The sequence below is a fragment of the Pyrus communis genome, chromosome 8 (genome assembly GCF_041283825.1).
Source record: "Pyrus communis isolate YQ-2024b chromosome 8, ASM4128382v1, whole genome shotgun sequence".
NCBI lineage: Eukaryota > Viridiplantae > Streptophyta > Magnoliopsida > Rosales > Rosaceae > Pyrus > Pyrus communis.
In genome coordinates, this window is record NC_142572.1 from 583,555 (window position 1) to 600,828 (window position 17,274).

Sequence of the window (17,274 nt, forward strand, 5' to 3'; positions counted from 1 at the left end):
TTGCTCGATGGACAGGCTTCAGCACAGGGCCTGGTTGCCCGAGGAAGGAAGTCCAGCGTTGGCTGGCGAGGGAGCCCGAGCGCTAGGCCTGTGGATTCGTGCCGGCCCGAGCGCTTGAGGTGAGTCTAACGTCAGCTGATGTCAGATGCATGTTTTAGTTTTTTTTCCGTCAGGAGACCACACAGCCCTCCCATTCCGGCAAACTCCAAACCACCGTCACAACCTCACCATCTTTGTGAGTTTCACGAAACCAAGAAATGGGGGGAAAATCCCTAAGCTCCCTCAATCTCTCCATTCTCTCTGCCCATAACCCTCATTGTCTCTTTATATCCCTGCAAACACAGAGACACTGACAACCACCATCTTGCCGTCCTAACGAGCTTCACGCCACAAACTACCACCTAGACACTCTCTGAAACTCTCTTCTCTGCACTCTCTCGGCAACCCTCATCTCTGTGGTGCACAAATTGTCAAGCTGAGAGAGCTTCGGCGAAACATCATTTTTCTGAGCAGGGTAGGGCCTCGAAAATGTCATAGGATTTTACTTTTGTGACTTGATTTCATTCCAAAACATGCATGTGAAATTTGGGTGTCCTTTGGTATAGTTTCAACGCGAGAGAATTTATTCCCAGAAAAAAAATATTATTATTTTATTGCCTATTACCAGGACTATTGAAGTGCAACGGTGGAGATACAAAAGGCGGTTACTATTCATTAAGGGTAGTTACTGTTCACTTGGTGGATAGTACAATGTATTGCCTGGGGGAGGGTTCCCACACTGGAATTGCTCTCAGATGCCACCTAAGGTGGTATAAAAATGTGATATAAAAACATAGTATGAATAACATTACTATAAATTTAGCTCCTGATGTTAACTAGTAATATATATATATATATATGCACACTATTATTTATGAAAACTATTACGTTTATTTGTCACATTATTATATATATATATATATATATGCACACTATTATTTATGAAAACTATTACATTTATTTGCCACATTATTTATTGTGCACATTTTTAAGGGACTTGATAACCGGGGCCGGCCGTGGGAAGTGCAGGTGGTGCACCCTCTCAGGGCCAATTTTCGAAGGGCCGTGATCCTTTTTTTTTTTTTTTTTTTTTTTTTTTTTTTTGGTAAAAAAGGGCCGTGATCTTTGAACAGGTATATACATCAAATGTGTGTATATATAATGTTGTATAGGAATCTGAGGATCTGTTTGATATTTTATTTGAAAGTCTTTTATCATTTCTTAAAATATTTCTTAAAAACAATTTTTTTTTTTTAACTTAAAAACTTGACTGATTTGCGATTTAAAATTTTTAAATCCTACAACTTAAACTAGACATATATATTTAAAAAGATGGGGTCGCATGATTGGGAGAAAGATGAGAGAGAAGGAAAGAAAGTAAGAGATGATTGAAGAAAAGAGAAAGAAGAGAGAGGTTTGGATGAGATAGAGAGGAAGATCAGAGAGAGAAAGAACCTAGAGAATGAAAAAAACGAATTGGATGAGAGACGAAAAAAGTTAAAAAAAGAGGAGAGAGATAGATTTAGAATGAGAGAGGAGGAAGGAGAAAAAAGAAATGAGTGAGTTTAAGTTTAAAAACTCTAAAAACTCAATTTTTATGTTTTTAGATAACAGACTATATTTTTTATTTTGTCTTAAGTTCAGTTTTTTAAAATAGTCCTACTAAACAAGTTTTTAAGGCCTAAAACTTGAAAATTGTTTTTGAGTTTAAAATGTTGGATTCAAGTAGAGTTCCAAACAGACTTTGATATACTTTATGGTTCGGCAATGGTATTTTTCTTGGCAACTTTCCCATGTCGTGTTGGATTCGAACCCGCCATGGCTCCAAAATCTCAGACCGCCCTGTTGATAAACTAAGGCGTTGCTTATGCCATAGGTAAAGAAATTTCTTATGCTAATCGAGAACAAGAAGTTATACTGTAGCATGTCGACTATAAGAATTATATGGACTTCACCCTCTATATGTTCTTTAACAATCACTTTGCTGGGTTGGTAGTCTATTTGAGCTGGTGGTGCTTTTATTATAGGGAAATGATAAAAACACACATTTTAGCTTTTTACATACTCATTTCTAATCTTGGTCGTTGTTTTTGTTTGATTTATTCAATTCGACCAGAAATAAAGAAGAGTTTGTGAAAAACTAAAAACGATAGTGTATAAATTATCTCTGTTATTATAAGATATCACTTGGGCAACCCAATCTACGTATTAGTGCAAGAAAGTTGAACAATTACCAATTTTATGGCAGAAGCAGTTGCTTTAAGAGCAACTCTAGCGTGAGGAAGGCTCCTTAGGGCAACTTCCTATTCAATCCCCTCCAATGAACAATAATTGTCTTTTGCATTTTCACCCCTAAATTGAATAGCCGTGGCATAGGCAATAAAATACTAATATTTTTTATTTTATAAAAAATAATTTTATTTGTAATTTCGGATATGATTTTTAATCGGTCTTGTTATACCGCGTGTCATTAAATAAGAAATTACAACCCAAAGTATTTGAGAAAATATAAAATTGTGGTGTAAGTTGGAAGATAAGGATAACATAATTATAGAAAAATTAAATCAATTTAAAAAAAAATTTAAAATTTTTTCTGATTTTTATTAAATTTTTACATTTTTTAAAAATTTTATTAATTTTTTACATTTGTTTACATTTAAAAAAAATTATTAATTTTTGATATTTTTTTATTAATTTTAAAACGTGAAAGCATCACATAGCCTCGGGCTCTCAAGCCACCAATTCAAGCCGGGCCTCTCACTCAGGCCCCCCCCTTAGTCCACACGCACGCATGGGCTGGAACTTTCAGCTCTGGCTATTGAGTTGAAAAAATGGCCGGTCCATCGGGCTACTCCCCCCGCTAGAGTTGCTCTAAAAGATGCGCCCTAAGGGGGCTTAAAATAATAATTATAGAGATTAAGGGTGACTCTAACCTAGTAACTGATGCTACATTCGGCTTCTATAAAAGCCATTGGAGTAGCATGAGCATGTTTTCTTTTTGGTACTTTAGTGCTCCCAAATAGGTTATACAAAGCTTTTGGGTGGGGCTAATAAGCAGGTGTCAATCGTATAAAATGAAGGTTGACCGTATTAATTAAGCGAGTGACTATTTAGTACATAAGTGTACCAAACAACTGTCATAATTCTTCTAATTGTTGTCACAAAAATGATCAATTGTAACTTACACTTTTTTATTACAAGCTTCATCTTAGGAGCCAATATTGCACCAAACTATTAACTTCCTCCTACATGTCATGAGCTTCGTCATCTCGACCTTAGCAGAAGTAGAACCCCGTAAATTCAGTCGGCTTCTTATCATCAACCATTAATCAAATACGAGCAAGAACAACCAAAAAGAAATATATAGCGGCCAAATTCATGACAAGTAAAAATTTCTTATCACGAGCAGTTTACCATGCGTGGTAAGAAATTCATGGCCATGAATTTTTTTTTTAATAACTTTTGTAAACGTTTTTGAGATTCTAATAACATAAATCCGATGATCGATCTATAAGGCCGACTACTCTTACCACGCATGGTAAACTAGTGAGAGTGTCCATATCAGTGGTCACACTTCATAATCTATGCTAGCAACTAAGGGCCTTGGACTAGCCGGGTGTAACCATTCCAGATGTTTAGGGTATCATCTCACAAGGTATATATATATTCCCAAAAAAAAAAAAAAAATCATCATTATGGCACACAAAAAGAACGTAACTTTCTCAAACATCAATATTCACTAATGAAATACATACATTGTATGGCATACCAAAACAATGTACCTTCTCAAACATCAATTTTAAAGTATGATTCTCTCTCCTTCAATTGATATAATTTTAAAATTTTAAAGCACGATATGAAAAAGCTAAAACTTCATAACTCACAAGTGGCTCTTTATCACAGTAGTAGAAAAGTGTTAAGCTCTTGTATAACGACATGTATTCAAATTCCGTTAATAACTAATCTAACAAAATATATCGTTCGACAAAAAAAAAAAAAAAAATTCATAACTCATTTTAAAAATATTGTGTAAATCGTAATTAATGCTAAAAATAAACGAAAATTTGGGGAGCTTGATCCTTCCCCGTACCTTCATTTTCTCTGGTTCTTCACTTGTCATTGACGACGACCGACCGAGACGACCAGTCAATAAATCTTTCAAATTCCGTCAAACCCCACAACTCTCACTTTTACTCTCTCTCTCTCTCTCTCTCTCTCTCTCTCTCCCCCGTGCTTTTCACTCATTCAGTTGACACTTCTCTCACTCTGTGACTAGGGTTTCTCTCTTTCGAAAACCAGTCAGTCCACTCCTCGACCCAAGTTTTTGTACAATCGAAGCCCAATCTCGCACTGGCATTGCGCAATTCGCAGGAATTCCGACTGCAACGACGGCGTTTCGGCTCGATTCCCTCTCTGTTTCTGCTCCAAAAATGTATTGAATCCTCGTCCACTTTTGCAAATTCTGTCAATTTTTTGTTAGTTCTTGAGCTTCGATCTGGTTTCTCTGTAAAAAAATTCCATTTTTTCTTCACTTTCAGCTGAATTTATGGTCCCTGCAGATAGATCATTTCTAAATTAGAATTTTTGTTTACGTATAGACTCGAATTTTGTATGTAATGCAGACATTTGATCTTGATTTGGTGAATGAGAGCGATGCGCTGAGCAATGGCTCTTAAGGCTCCAGCTAGGGAAGCTGCTGAAATTGCAATTGCATCGATTGGGCGTGGATACGATATATCCATTGATTTACGGCTCAAGTACTGTAAAGGGGAGTCTCACACTGCTCGATTGATTGAAATCGATGACGGTGGAGGTCGCGAGGTTGTTCTTCCGGGCGGGATTACCATCCCAAATGTTCCCAAATCGATTAAATGCGATAAAGGAGAGCGCACACGATTCAGGTCCGATGTTATCTCTTTCCAACAGGTATCTTCAGTTTTTCTTAATCGCAATTCTAATGCATGTTTTTCTTATTGATTGAATTTTGGTATGCATGTCGTTTCTTGAAGTTTTGTAATCTAAACTCTAATGTTCAAATGCGCCGCTATCACGGCTTGGCTTGTTTTAAAACATTCGTGTAGTTGGATGCAATCTAGAGTAGTAATGGAGGACATTTAAGAGTCACATTGGGATCGGAAGACATCAAGCGAAAAATGTTATTCGTATAATGTTTAATGATTACCTGATCATTATAGTAATATAACTAGTTCGAAAATGAACACTACAATGATATAGTTCAATGTGTGTTTACCACTCCTCCCACCCCCGAGAAATTAAAAGATGAAAACAAAAATGTCGTAGTGCAAAATCAAGGCTTCATATTGTTCGGTTATGGGGATTGGGTGGCGGTGAGGCCAGATTTTTAGTAAAATATATGTTCTTTTGGTATAATCTTATTTTGTAACTGTGATTTTACTTTAAGCATTTGGAGCGGTAGTAGAGAGAAATTAAATTTTCTATAATTTTTTTTCTCTCTTGCAGATGTCAGAGCAGTTCAACCAGGAAATATCTTTGACTGGAAAAATACCCTCGGGTCTCTTCAATTCTATGTTTGAATTCTCAGGTTGTTGGCAGAAAGATGCAGCCAACACTAAGACCCTTGCTTTTGATGGGGTGTCCATCACTCTCTATTCTGTTGCACTAGAAAAATCTCAGATGGTACTGCGCGAGAATGTTAAAAAAGCAGTCCCATCATCGTGGGACCCTGCTGCATTAGCCAGGTGAGAGGTTTTTGGAGTTTTTAGTCAAATTATAACATTAGCGTTGATCTACATGCTAAGCTTGGTCTTTGAAGTTTCATATAAAGTCTATTAACTTCTGATAGGAAGCTTGTTTTTGTAATGTACTTCATATGCTAGTTGTTTGCCTATGCCATGCACCTATGTTTCTTGTATTGTGGAAGTTACAAAATGGGGGAAAAAGAAGAAAAGAAATGAGTAAGAACCATGGTTCACAAAGCTTGTCCATTATGTTTATTTACCTTTTTAAATCTGTAGCAAGTGAGTTTTCTATATTTTTGTGAAGTTTTTGTTGATCTGTCCCTTGGATGCATTCTCCACCCCCCTCATGGGCATTATTCCACCTTTAGGACACATTCTTCTCGTTCCGTCAACTAATCTTAGTCTTGAATCCTGTTGAAGAAGGGAATTGATTGTTGCATACTTCTTTCAAATGCTGTTGCCATAATTAATTGCCTTAAATTCAGTGGACCTCAAGTATGTTTCATGCTTATGTATATTCCTGCAAATTCTGCAATACTTGGATGTCATGGTTCTCTAGCGAAATACCTAATTTTCATGTTGATGCTTTTATTGGTCTATATGGCATTAGTAAAATGTTGTAATAGATGGGATTGAGTCTTCTGCAAGGCATGTTATGATAAATATGTGCGTGTGTGTGTGTGTATCCATGTCTACTGTATTAAAATTTTGAAAACTGGAACATGTTCTCATGTTCATTCTAGGTTTATAGAGACCTTTGGAACGCATATTGTTGTTGGTGTGAAGATGGGAGGGAAAGATGTTATATATATGAAGCAGCAGCATTCTTCAACTCTTCAACCGGCCGATATACAGAAAAAGCTAAAGGATATGGCAGATAAAAGGTTTTTAGACGCCAATGGACAGTCTGGTATGCCTTCGGAACAAGGTTACAAGAATGGCAAGGTTCGTAACATGTCTATGGTACGTCATTTAATAGTTTTAGTTCTTAATTCTTAAAAATGACCTGTTTCTTAAAAAAGAAAAATGGATTACAAGGTCTTTGAATGTCAAAAGTTAACATCCTTTCCTCTTGAGTAATTTTGAACCTTGCTATAGTTTCTAGTAAGTATACGGTGGCTGGAGACCAAAGGATGTATCCTTTCCTAGATGTGCCAAAATTCGTGAGTTGATCATAATGATTTGAAAAGAAAAGCTTCAGATGAATCCATAATAGATTATGACGTGCAAACTTTTTTATTTTCTTAAAAGTTATCATTTGGTGTGAAGGATGATAATCATGGAAGTTTCATAGTTGTTAGGGAGTATGACCAACCAATGATTGAATGTTGTTATAGGGAACCATTAGTATGACCAGCATAGGTGGCGAACTAGTTTGGCAGGAATTTGTGAGGTTGGACTTTGAATTGCTTATATAATTCTTTTCTTCAACAAAGGATTGGCTTTATACGTAGTCCATTCCTTGTAATTTAACCCTGGACAATTTCTTATTATTACTGATAATACAAGAATTAAGTTAAAACGTTGTTTTAAGTCTGCTTTTCTCTATTTCTACTGTATTATAAATTCTACATGCATAAGTTACTTATCCTTTTTTCCCGTTCAAAAAAGTTCCTTATCCAATCATTTGTTTTTCAGTTTGAAATCAGGGAGCAGCGGTTGCGGTTTGCAGATACTAGTCCATCAAGTACTTATTCACACAAGGAGGTGCGTATAATTGCTAAACCTTGTTGATTGTCTTACTGAATTCGTTGGTTATCAGATATATAGATCAAAAAATAAATCGCTACTTTTTCAATTCTGTTTTTTGTTTCTAAGTTACTTTAATTGCAGGACATTGTAAGCATTTGCAAGAGGAGAGGTGGAAGTGATACGAGAAATCTATCGCATAATGAATGGTTACAAACTGTTCAGTTGGAGCCTGATGTGATCACAATGTCATTTATACCAATTACCACTCTGTTGAATGGAGTCCCTGGGAGTGGATTCTTGAGCCATGCCATAAACCTTTATTTACGATGTAAGCAAAAGATTTTCCTGTTTGCGTCACTTTTGCATTTTATTTTCTATTTGCTGCTTTTAAATTCTTGATTCTCATAAGTGCACGTCATATCTTTAGATATTACTATTAGGCTCCTATGTTGAACAATAGTAAGTGCCTTATTGAAATTTCAACCAAATAGTTTGGTTTGTTAGGTTGCCAAATTGTCAGTCTGGATCATTGATCAAGTGGAATCTTGTTTGGACGCACGGTCTGATTTCACAGTTTGGCAGCGTGTGTTTGTGAGCACCTGCCTTTGAAAGCTGCTTATTTGTATTTACTTTAGTTACTTCGGGAGCTGCTTATTCTTCACCATATTTTCTTCTCTTATAGGAGAAGAAAATATCAACTATGACAACACGAATTTTTCTTAAACATATATATAGGGGTGTGATATCCACACATCCCTTTTTACTTCTCCCACACCTTTTTGGTTTTCGGCCGTCGGATCGGATGAATTGAAGAAGATCAACGGACAGAAATTAACAAGGGGTGTGTGAGAAGTAAAAAGGGGCGTGTGGATAGCACACCGCTATATATATTAACATGGCAGGAGTTAACATGTGGAAATTTTAATTCTGCTCCTATTCTTACAGATAAACCACCAATTGAAGAACTCCATCAGTTTTTGGAGTTTCAGCTGCCGAGGCAATGGGCACCAGTTTTTAGCGACCTTCCCCTTGGTCCACAGCGGAAGCAACAAAGCAATGTATCTCTACAGTTTAGTTTAATGGGGCCCAAACTTTACGTGAACACCAGTCTGGTAAAGTGTCTCCTTTAACTTTTATTTAGCAGAAGTAAAATTTTGTTGCATGAGTGTTTTAATTGTAAATGTTCTATGTTTATGCCTTTTTTTTTTTCTTGATTTTTTATCATATGGAACTTTGAACCAAATGAGACATTCATCCATTAACATGGGAAAAATTAACATGCTGTATGGATGGCATCTGTTTGAATGGTCATTTACTCTTATTCATTCTCTTATGATGCGCCAATAATTCCATTGCATTAACCAAACCGCTTGATTATTGAGCAGAAAAAAGAGAGGAGGAATTCCATGAGTACTTGTTGTGCTTAAAAATAGTTTCCTTACCGGCAGAAATCTTATTTGTTATATGCTGATATCAGGTTGATGTGGGAAAGAGGCCAGTGACTGGCCTGCGACTGTATCTAGAGGGCAAAAGAAGCAACCGTTTGGCCATTCACTTACAACACCTCTCCTCTCTTCCAAAAATCTTCCAACTCGAAGATGATCCAAATGGAAACTTTCGTCGTGATCCCTATGATCGTAAATACTATGAGAAAGTCCAGTGGAAGAACTTCTCCCATGTCTGCACTGCCCCTGTGGAGTCTGATGAGGATCATTCAATAGTAACTGGAGCCCAGTTACAGGTTGAGAATTATGGAATAAAGAATATTCTCTTCTTGAGACTCCGCTTCTCCACTGTTTTTGGCGCGACAATTGTAAAGCGTCCTGAGTGGGATGGATCACCAGGTTTGGCACATAAGTCCGGACTCATATCAATACTAATCAGCCATCATTTTACAACAGTTCAGAAGCCACCTCCACGGCCAGCAGATGTGAACATAAACTCTGCCGTTTACCCTGGAGGTCCTCCGGTTCCTATCCAAGCCTCAAAGCTTCAGAAATTCGTTGACACAACAGAGATGGTAAGAGGGCCACAGGAGACTCCAGGTTATTGGGTTGTCTCTGGGGCAAGGCTAGTGGTTGAGAAGGGCAGGATATCACTCCGTGTGAAATATTCTTTATTGACTGTAATTTTACCTGATGAAGAAGAGTTGGAGGGACAGTAGCGGATTCCGCTGCTTGTCAAAGAAAATTGGTAAAAAAAAAAAAGGTAGAGATGGTATAGATGCTTGGTGCTGGGAGGAAGAACGGAGGAGATGCGAGGATATAGGCGGCGGCATCCGGTACTGGAGAGTTGCCGAGGCTGTTGTATATTTCATTTCTCACCTCTCATGTCATTTGTTTTTGCAATGTGGATTTTTCTGACCTTGACAAGTTTACAACAGGGCAGGGTTCTGCCATTTGGAAATTGTATGGTGTAAAATTTTGGACTGGGTGAGCTAAGCGTTGGCTTTCGGTAGTGACCAGGCGTGCCGGGCATGGCGGCCGGATTTGGATGAATTTACCGGAACAGAAAAAGGAGGCGGTATCATCGTCTTCCTTGTAAACAAATAGGGAAGGGAATCCATTTTTTGCATTGCATTCCTTGAAAATAATTTGATGTCACAAATTAAGCTTCAAGACCGATCGATTTTACAAATTGCAGATCATAATTTGTCATAAGTTTATTCCTAAACTGAAGGTTGAAAAATCTGAAGAAACAAAAGAAGCACACAAAAGCATGTAAAGAGTTGGAATGAATCCGCTTCTAATCTTTGTGTTCGGAGCACGTGGATCAAGAGATTCAGATTGTTCAAGAGAGAGAGAGAGATCCGAGCCGTTCAAGTTTTTGAGTTTTTGTGAAGTAGGCCAGTAAAATGGGTAAATAAGAAGTGTATGATTGAAATTGAGTGGTCTGAAACTCTTGGTTCCCGTGCTCCAGACACAGATCTAGAGTGGATCTTGGTCCCCCAAGAAGCACCAACTTTCAAATGGAGGACTTATATGACATAGGTACACTACTATGGTGATGTCTTGTGTCAATGAAATAAAGACGTGTCCGTTTTTGTCCATTGTTATTATTTTATGAGTAAATTGTAGCAATGGTCTCTCAATTTTAATCAAATTGGAGCAATGGTCTATTAACTAAAAATCTATTACCATTTGTTCCTCAAGTCATAAAAATGTGTAGCTATGGTCATTCGTCAACTTCGTCAGAATTTTGTCAAAATGAGTTATGTTGAAAGGACCATTGCTACAATTGGGTTAAAGTTTGAGGGACTATTGCTCCAATTGAATTAAAGATAAGGGACCATTTCTTCAATTGGATTAAAGTTGAGGGACAAATGGTAATAGATTTTTAGTTGAGGGACCATTGCTCCAATTGAGTTAAAATTAAGGGACCATTACTACAATTTACTTTTATTTTATTGACACGGGACGTCACATGGCAGTGTACTACGTATATAATTTGTTCGCTTTCAGATAAGGAAAACAAAACACAAAGCATGAAATATATGATTTTTGACAATTTAAACCCCCTAGTAGTCAATTGTTGATTATTATATGGTGAAGAAACATCATGATTTGGTAAAACTAATATACAAACACCCTCTCTCAGTACCGATAATTTAATGCCTCGGTGAAACTATCATCCTCTACAATCATCCTAAGGAGGAAGTACAAATTTATTATGTTCATGGGAAGGCCAATACACCCCTTCCCTGGAGCACGTCGGGAGAGGAGCCCGTTGCGCAATGTAGGTCGGACACTGCTCTCCCGGCATCACTACTGAGAAATCCGACGCACACAACGTTGAAACCTGCAACATCGACGAACAAACTATGATCAGCGAGCTCAAACTAGTACATGTAATCGCTTTCTTTCGAGAGCAAATGCATACGAAGTAGAAACAAATTACTTACACTTTGTCGATTAATTCTTCCATGCTTGTCGAAATGTGCAGACTCCAGAGAAGCACGAGGGAGAGCTTGAGGTGTGGAGAAGGGATTAGGACTTGGCCTAAACAAATGTTCAAAGATGGCCATGATAAGAAACATGGAAATCAAGATAGCCGTGGCTACAAAACCGTAAGAAATCGCGCTCATGGATGATGTCCCGTAGCTTTGCCATTGCACTTGTCGATCGATCCCTCCTGCTTGAGACGGGCTAGGGTCTGTACTTGTAATGTATCCGTTCCATGGCTTCGGTCTTTCCGAACCAGTCTTGTTCATAGTCTCCGGTCACTAGGTTTTCGCTTTCCTCTCCCCTCTACAAAGCTGATTTCGGGTATTTGGTATGGATATGCTCAAACTAATTAACGAGTATTTGGTATGCTTGTTGCAGATAATTCAGATGCAGCTAATATTTCTTCTTGTGTAAGTTTGTCTTTGCACATACATTTTGAATGCTTGAAACCTCAAGCTGAAAAGGAACACATGAAAGTAACTTTTAACATTCTGATGTTGGTTGTAAGGATGTTTCAAAACCAATACTCTGCTGAAATCAACATGAATAAACGAAAACCCAAAAAATGGGAAAGATTTTTTTATCGAACTACCCATAAGGCTTGGTGTGACTACAATAGTAGAAGCCTTACTCTCTAAACCCACACGAGGTAGAAAGAAAGAACCAAGACCCCGGGATTAGCCATCAACTACAAGTAGCTACTTCCTTCCCACTCAGACGATTAGAAAGGGCTAACTATCTGATAGAACGGCCTCCTCATCCCCTATCTCTAAATTTTATCAACAGCTTTATATCTATCTGTCACTGAAACTCTATTGAAATTCCAAAATCAATTTGAAGTGTTTGGCAAGAATCAGACTCAGTCCCAAAACTTTCTTGTTTTCTAATTTGAGCGATAGTCTACACTAAATTTATTTGAACTTATGAGTGGGGGATTCAGACTTGAATGCAGAGGGGGTAATTGCTCAAGCCAACTTAGGTACGCTCAAGTCTGCGGCTGGAAACCTAGTCCAAAAGTATAAGAAAAAAACAAAATAGAAAAACAGATTTTTGTGCTTGAAACCAAAAGAAACAGCCTACTCCATTAAAATTGCGGCCGCACATCCTTGCGCTTATGTGGCTTCGCCACTGACCAAAAGAGTAAGATTTTCTGAACGCTATTAGGAACATAATTAGCACTGCAATGACATAAAAGCTTGATGTTTAACGACTAACCTGGTCTTAAAAGCAGTAATTCCATTAATTCTGCTCCATAGCTATGGCAGCAACCGTAAATCTTCGTCTCCGATTAGACAGCTTAACTAGCTGCCACAGAAGAACAAGTTACCCACACGCGCACGCGCACACACACACACACACTTGTGATTGCATTATTTAGAAGAAAGCTGCTCTCACCCCACAGAAAATGTAAAGACAAAGTTATATGATAATCCGATTGGCAATGGCATTGGTAGCACAGCAAAGTTTTCTTTTCATGTTTTTGTTCATGATCTTTTGATGCCTAGCTTGATGGATACTATAACTTGTCCGAAGAAGCAAGCTTAAAGAAATCAAAGGGGTGGGCCTCCTTGTTTGTCCGTCTTGCCAAAAAACAAGACTGCCCTATTTGTATTTGGTGCTTTTTAAAAGTTATCTTTATCTAAGGGATAAGCTTCATTTTGGTACTAGCAGATTCGAGTGTAATCAAATTAGCTACATCACTACTACATTAAATTAAATTTCATTTTCTTCTAGTTTAAATTAGACTAGAATATTGCTCAAATAAAGAAAACGACAATACTTGGCTCCTTGTATGTAAATTAGACTAGTTTAAATTTCATTTTGGTACTAACGATGTGACATCATTCTACCGTATAAATGTTATAGCAAGAATTATTTATTATCTTTATCATCATCTAAAGATTTTATACTAAAAAAAAAATCATTCAATTTGAAGTTTGTTTAGCTATCCATATGTGTCTATGAGAACGTGAGGACAAAGTTCCACATCGGTCAATGATCAAACTATGCAATGGCTTACAAGGAGTGGAGCTACTCCCCAATATTGCCAATTGGTTTTATGGTGGAACTCCAACTTTCTTCACTTGTGAAGCCCACTGGTCACGTGTGAAGCCCATTGGCCACTAGTGATTCACATCACCTAACTTGTGTTGTCTACATGTTAGGCTTGAAAATTCGTCACACGTAAGACTTATAAGGAGTTGGGCTACTCCTCATATTGTCAATTGGTTACAAGTAACATTCTCATAACCAAGCATCAATTTGTTTGATTCATATGGATGACTAAATAGTCTCTAAATCAAACGAATTTTCTAGAGGGAATGACGTTTATAGTATGGTGAAATGGCGCTACCTAGTCATTAAAGGAAATGAGAATCCTCTCCGGATTTTATTTGTGAGGATCCCGAGGATCTTTTAATTGTGTTCATTCATCATACATCGTGTAGTTAGAAATCATTTTAAATTATTTATTTAAAATTGAAACACAAATAGTATTTGACGAAAATTGACCGCACGATTTATGATGAACGGACATAATTGAAGGATCTTCTGGATCCTCAAGAAGAGAATCCGAAGAAGATACTCATTCCATTAAAGGAAGAATGATATTTTAATGTAAGGAATCAAGCATTGTTTTAAACAAAAACTTCATTTAAGTCACAATTTGTAATTCTAAACCTACTTATTAACCCACATGAGTCCATCTGCCCCTGGGTGGAAATTAACTAGATTTTCCCCAATAATCACCCACTAAATTAATCAAAGAGCACAAAAATAAAGACATAAAAAAGAAAAAGCTGCTAAAAATTATTAAAACTAACTAAAGGCTGCTGCAAGTGCAAAATATGTATTAAATTTATTTAAAACCCAAACAAATAACGGCCAGAGGTTATGAAAATACCAAAAAATAGAAATTTAAATGAAAAATTTATGGTGGGAAATCTAGAGAGAGAGAGAGAGAGAGAGAGAGAGAGAGAGAGAGTCAATCATAGCTGTGCCGTACCAGCAGCAGATGAGGAATGAATGATTCAAGACGAAATGGGTCACGCATAATATTATAATATCTTATGTGTCTAGAGTTCGAGTTTGAAATTTTTTTCATTCTCTAAATTCTTATAATAGTTTCGAACCCTGTCTTTCATCTCAATAATAATTAAATTTAAAAAATGAAAAAAAGAAGAAGAAAGAAATGGGACAATAGGGGTAGTAGCATTGCAATTAACATGCATAAAAAAACAGAGCTAAAAAAAGGATGAGGTGACATATAGATATATAGACCATATTAATTTGTTCCTCATATACATATATATATATATATATATATATATATATTTTTTTTAAATATAACCTTTTGAGACTTTTGTCATAATCACTAGAGCCAATACCAGAATTCTTTACAAAGAAAAACCCACCAAAACTCAACGCAAAGTTGTAAAGTATGGATTGAGATCCTCTCCACATCTCGCACTTGGGAATTTAGAGATTAGGCTAGGAGCGTTCAAGAGAGAATGTATGTGAGGTGGATCAGTAAAATGAGTTAATAAAAACTGTATGATTTAAGTTGAACGATCTAGATTGCTCAGTTCGCATACTCTAGAGTGTGAGATTTGAATCTCAATTCTTAAAAACTTAAAAAGGATAGTAAACGATTGTATTGGCTCACTCATGTAATTAATCATGAGCCAATGTCGAGCCTAGTATCGTGGTATTATAAATAAGAGTATCATTATGTTCGGTTGGATGATGAAGTTTAATCCAAAATTTAAATTATGAATAGACATTAATAAGATAACAAAAACAAAAAAAAAAAAAAAAAAAAAAAACAAGGAATTTTCGCCTGCAATTTTCTCATTTCTGCACACTTCCTTTATGAGCAAGCCAATTGAGGAAAGGGATTCTCTCTTGATCCCTTCTATCAAATTCACCCAATCAATGAATCTGGACCCTTGAAATTTGATTCAACGGTTAAAAACAGAGGGTTTCTTTAAAAATTATAATAACTTTAACCGTTGAATCAGATTTCAAGAATCCGAATTTATTAATTGGATGGATTTGATGGAAGGGATCCGATCAGATCCCTTTCCGCCAATTGAACCAAAAAAAGGGGAAAATTTAGGCAACGAATCACGCAAGAATTATATTAAAATAAAATGGTGAGAAAAATAGGAAGAGTGGGGTTGCCTTGGCATTGAGTGCAACCCTTTTGTCAACAAGGCCATCACCATGTCTGGGACTGATGTGAAAGCCTATCAGGACTAAATATACTCTTTCATTTTCTTAAGATCTTTACACTTTTTTTATCCTAAAACAAGCAAATGTTGCACCACACCAACATAAATTATGCCAATAACTTTACTAGTGTTGTCAAACAAAGAATTTGGACCGTAATTCGACATCTTATACTTCTCGTTACTTTAAATAGAGTACATTTTCACTTTATTTAAAGCATGCTCTCACGTAAAAACATTACATAATGGATCGCATGTGAAATTGATTCTATACCTGTCGTTAAGTGCGTAAGTAACGTAAGGCAAGGTAAATTCTCAGTTCGAGTCAGTGACCTACTCGTAATCACTCCATTGTTGTCTTTCAATTTGCATATTGTGGAGCCAAAAGTAATCACAAGACGACACGTGGATTTTTTGGTAAAAGAGGATAAAAATACCCTTTAAGCATACTAGGATTCCTACGCGTGAGCAGTGGGCAATCATCACTCAACCAAGTCAAAAGTACCCAAAATAAGTAACAATTCAAAACCTATTTCATCTATCCTCATCCAATCTTCTCCACAAGGTAAACTCCCAAATCTTCCTTTTTCTATTATAGTGATTAGCTAATCAATTAGGTAATTATTCCATAATTCTCAATTTAACACAAATCAAGAATCTAGCCCACAAAGGGTGGTAGGTGGCCGGTCCTCTCTCAACCAAGGAGGCCGGCCACTCTCCTATTTAAACCTCATCATTCTCCTCAAAATGGACTTCCAATTCTCTTGTTCAAATTCTCTAAAATTCTCAAACACTTTCTCTCTAAATTCTAACTTTGGCATCGGAGGTTCTTCGGCCAAAGCCCCCCCTCCCCCCCCCCCCCAATTCGTCGTGGGTACATGAGGCTCTTGGCCTTGACCAAAGGTGTTAATTGTTTTGTAGGTGCAATCTTGTCCAAGATCAAGAGGAAGAAATTTGCATCCACAAATTGGTGCTTTCATTGAGAGTTGAGTCCCACACTTGTAGAAGACTCTCGCATCTAAGATTTTTCTATCTTCTTGTTCATTTGTAGATTTTTTGTACATTTTTATTATTAGAATTTTTTATTTGTGAATATTCTTTGATAAAACGTAAAAAAGAAGTACAATGGCAAGAAATTTAGAAAATTCAATAAGTGAAAATTCCAACATCCAAGAAATGGGACCTCGATGATCCACGAGGCTAAATGTGACAATAAGTGGAATGGCACCACCACCACGGTGGCCACCCACGGCGAGGTCCATGGTGTCACCACCATGGTGCGAGCTGTGCCATCTAAGCAAGCCCAAGTCGTGCCATCCAAAGCTTACGGCACCAAGGCCATGGCCCAAGCCATGTCATTCCATGCCCAACGCGTTGCCAAACCGAGCCCAAGCCTCGCACCTACGTGTATCACATGCCAAGTAGCCCACTCCTGCAGCCCAGCCTGTTCCCGTGGTTTCCCGAGCAGCCCAAGTCGGCTTAAGAATATCCCAACCAACAAGCTGTGGCCATTTTCACCACATTTCTCCGCAAATTTGACATTTCCCAACTCAAATCTCGCGCCCGGAGTCTACCACCATTCCATTGCTCAACGAGGCACATTTCTTCCAAGCTCTTCCAATCCGAATGGCGAACAACATTTGTCCCGAC

General features: G+C 37.3%; 2 protein-coding genes across 9 annotated transcripts; one reads left to right on the forward strand and one right to left on the reverse strand.

The window, feature by feature from the left end:
- Positions 1-4,087: 4,087 nt before the first annotated feature.
- On the forward strand, positions 4,088-10,069 carry LOC137717526 (MACPF domain-containing protein At4g24290). 8 transcript variants are annotated; one of them, XM_088698547.1, is made up of 8 exons: positions 4,088-4,471; positions 4,691-4,965; positions 5,521-5,759; positions 6,503-6,722; positions 7,398-7,466; positions 7,593-7,779; positions 8,397-8,563; positions 8,929-10,069. In XM_088698547.1, the coding sequence occupies exons 2-8, from the start codon at positions 4,705-4,707 to the stop codon at positions 9,613-9,615; spliced, it is 1,830 nt and encodes a 609-aa protein (XP_088554673.1). In that variant the 5' UTR covers positions 4,088-4,471; positions 4,691-4,704; the 3' UTR covers positions 9,616-10,069. The 8 variants fall into 8 exon arrangements, with proteins under 8 accessions (XP_088554673.1, XP_088554675.1, XP_088554676.1 ...); XM_088698549.1 differs by having other exon boundaries at positions 4,164-4,471; positions 4,638-4,965; positions 6,503-6,704; XM_088698550.1 differs by having other exon boundaries at positions 4,164-4,471; positions 6,503-6,704.
- Positions 10,070-10,948: 879 nt separating this feature from the next.
- On the reverse strand, positions 10,949-12,794 carry LOC137718574 (uncharacterized). The gene is made up of 3 exons (XM_068458122.2): positions 12,611-12,794; positions 11,353-11,851; positions 10,949-11,249 (listed from the first exon to the last, which is right to left on the reverse strand). Exons 2-3 carry the CDS (start codon positions 11,659-11,661, stop codon positions 11,097-11,099), a joined length of 462 nt encoding a protein of 153 aa, XP_068314223.2. The 5' UTR covers positions 11,662-11,851; positions 12,611-12,794; the 3' UTR covers positions 10,949-11,096.
- Between the last annotated feature and the right edge of the window lie 4,480 nt (positions 12,795-17,274).

What these genes read in the sequence shown, in the direction of transcription:
- LOC137718574 (XM_068458122.2), bottom strand. Translation starts at nt 11,661, where the DNA reads ATGAACAAGACTGGTTCGGAAAGACCGAAGCCATGGAACGGATACATT. An exon ending in GAAGAATTAATCGACAAAGT is followed by an intron (nt 11,250 to 11,352) that starts GTAAGTAATTTG and finishes TCGATGTTGCAG; the next exon opens with GTTTCAACGTTGTGTGCGTC.
- LOC137717526 (XM_088698547.1), top strand. Translation starts at nt 4,705, where the DNA reads ATGGCTCTTAAGGCTCCAGCTAGGGAAGCTGCTGAAATTGCAATTGCA. An exon ending in GACCCTGCTGCATTAGCCAG is followed by an intron (nt 5,760 to 6,502) that starts GTGAGAGGTTTT and finishes TGTTCATTCTAG; the next exon opens with GTTTATAGAGACCTTTGGAA. An exon ending in GTACTTATTCACACAAGGAG is followed by an intron (nt 7,467 to 7,592) that starts GTGCGTATAATT and finishes CTTTAATTGCAG; the next exon opens with GACATTGTAAGCATTTGCAA.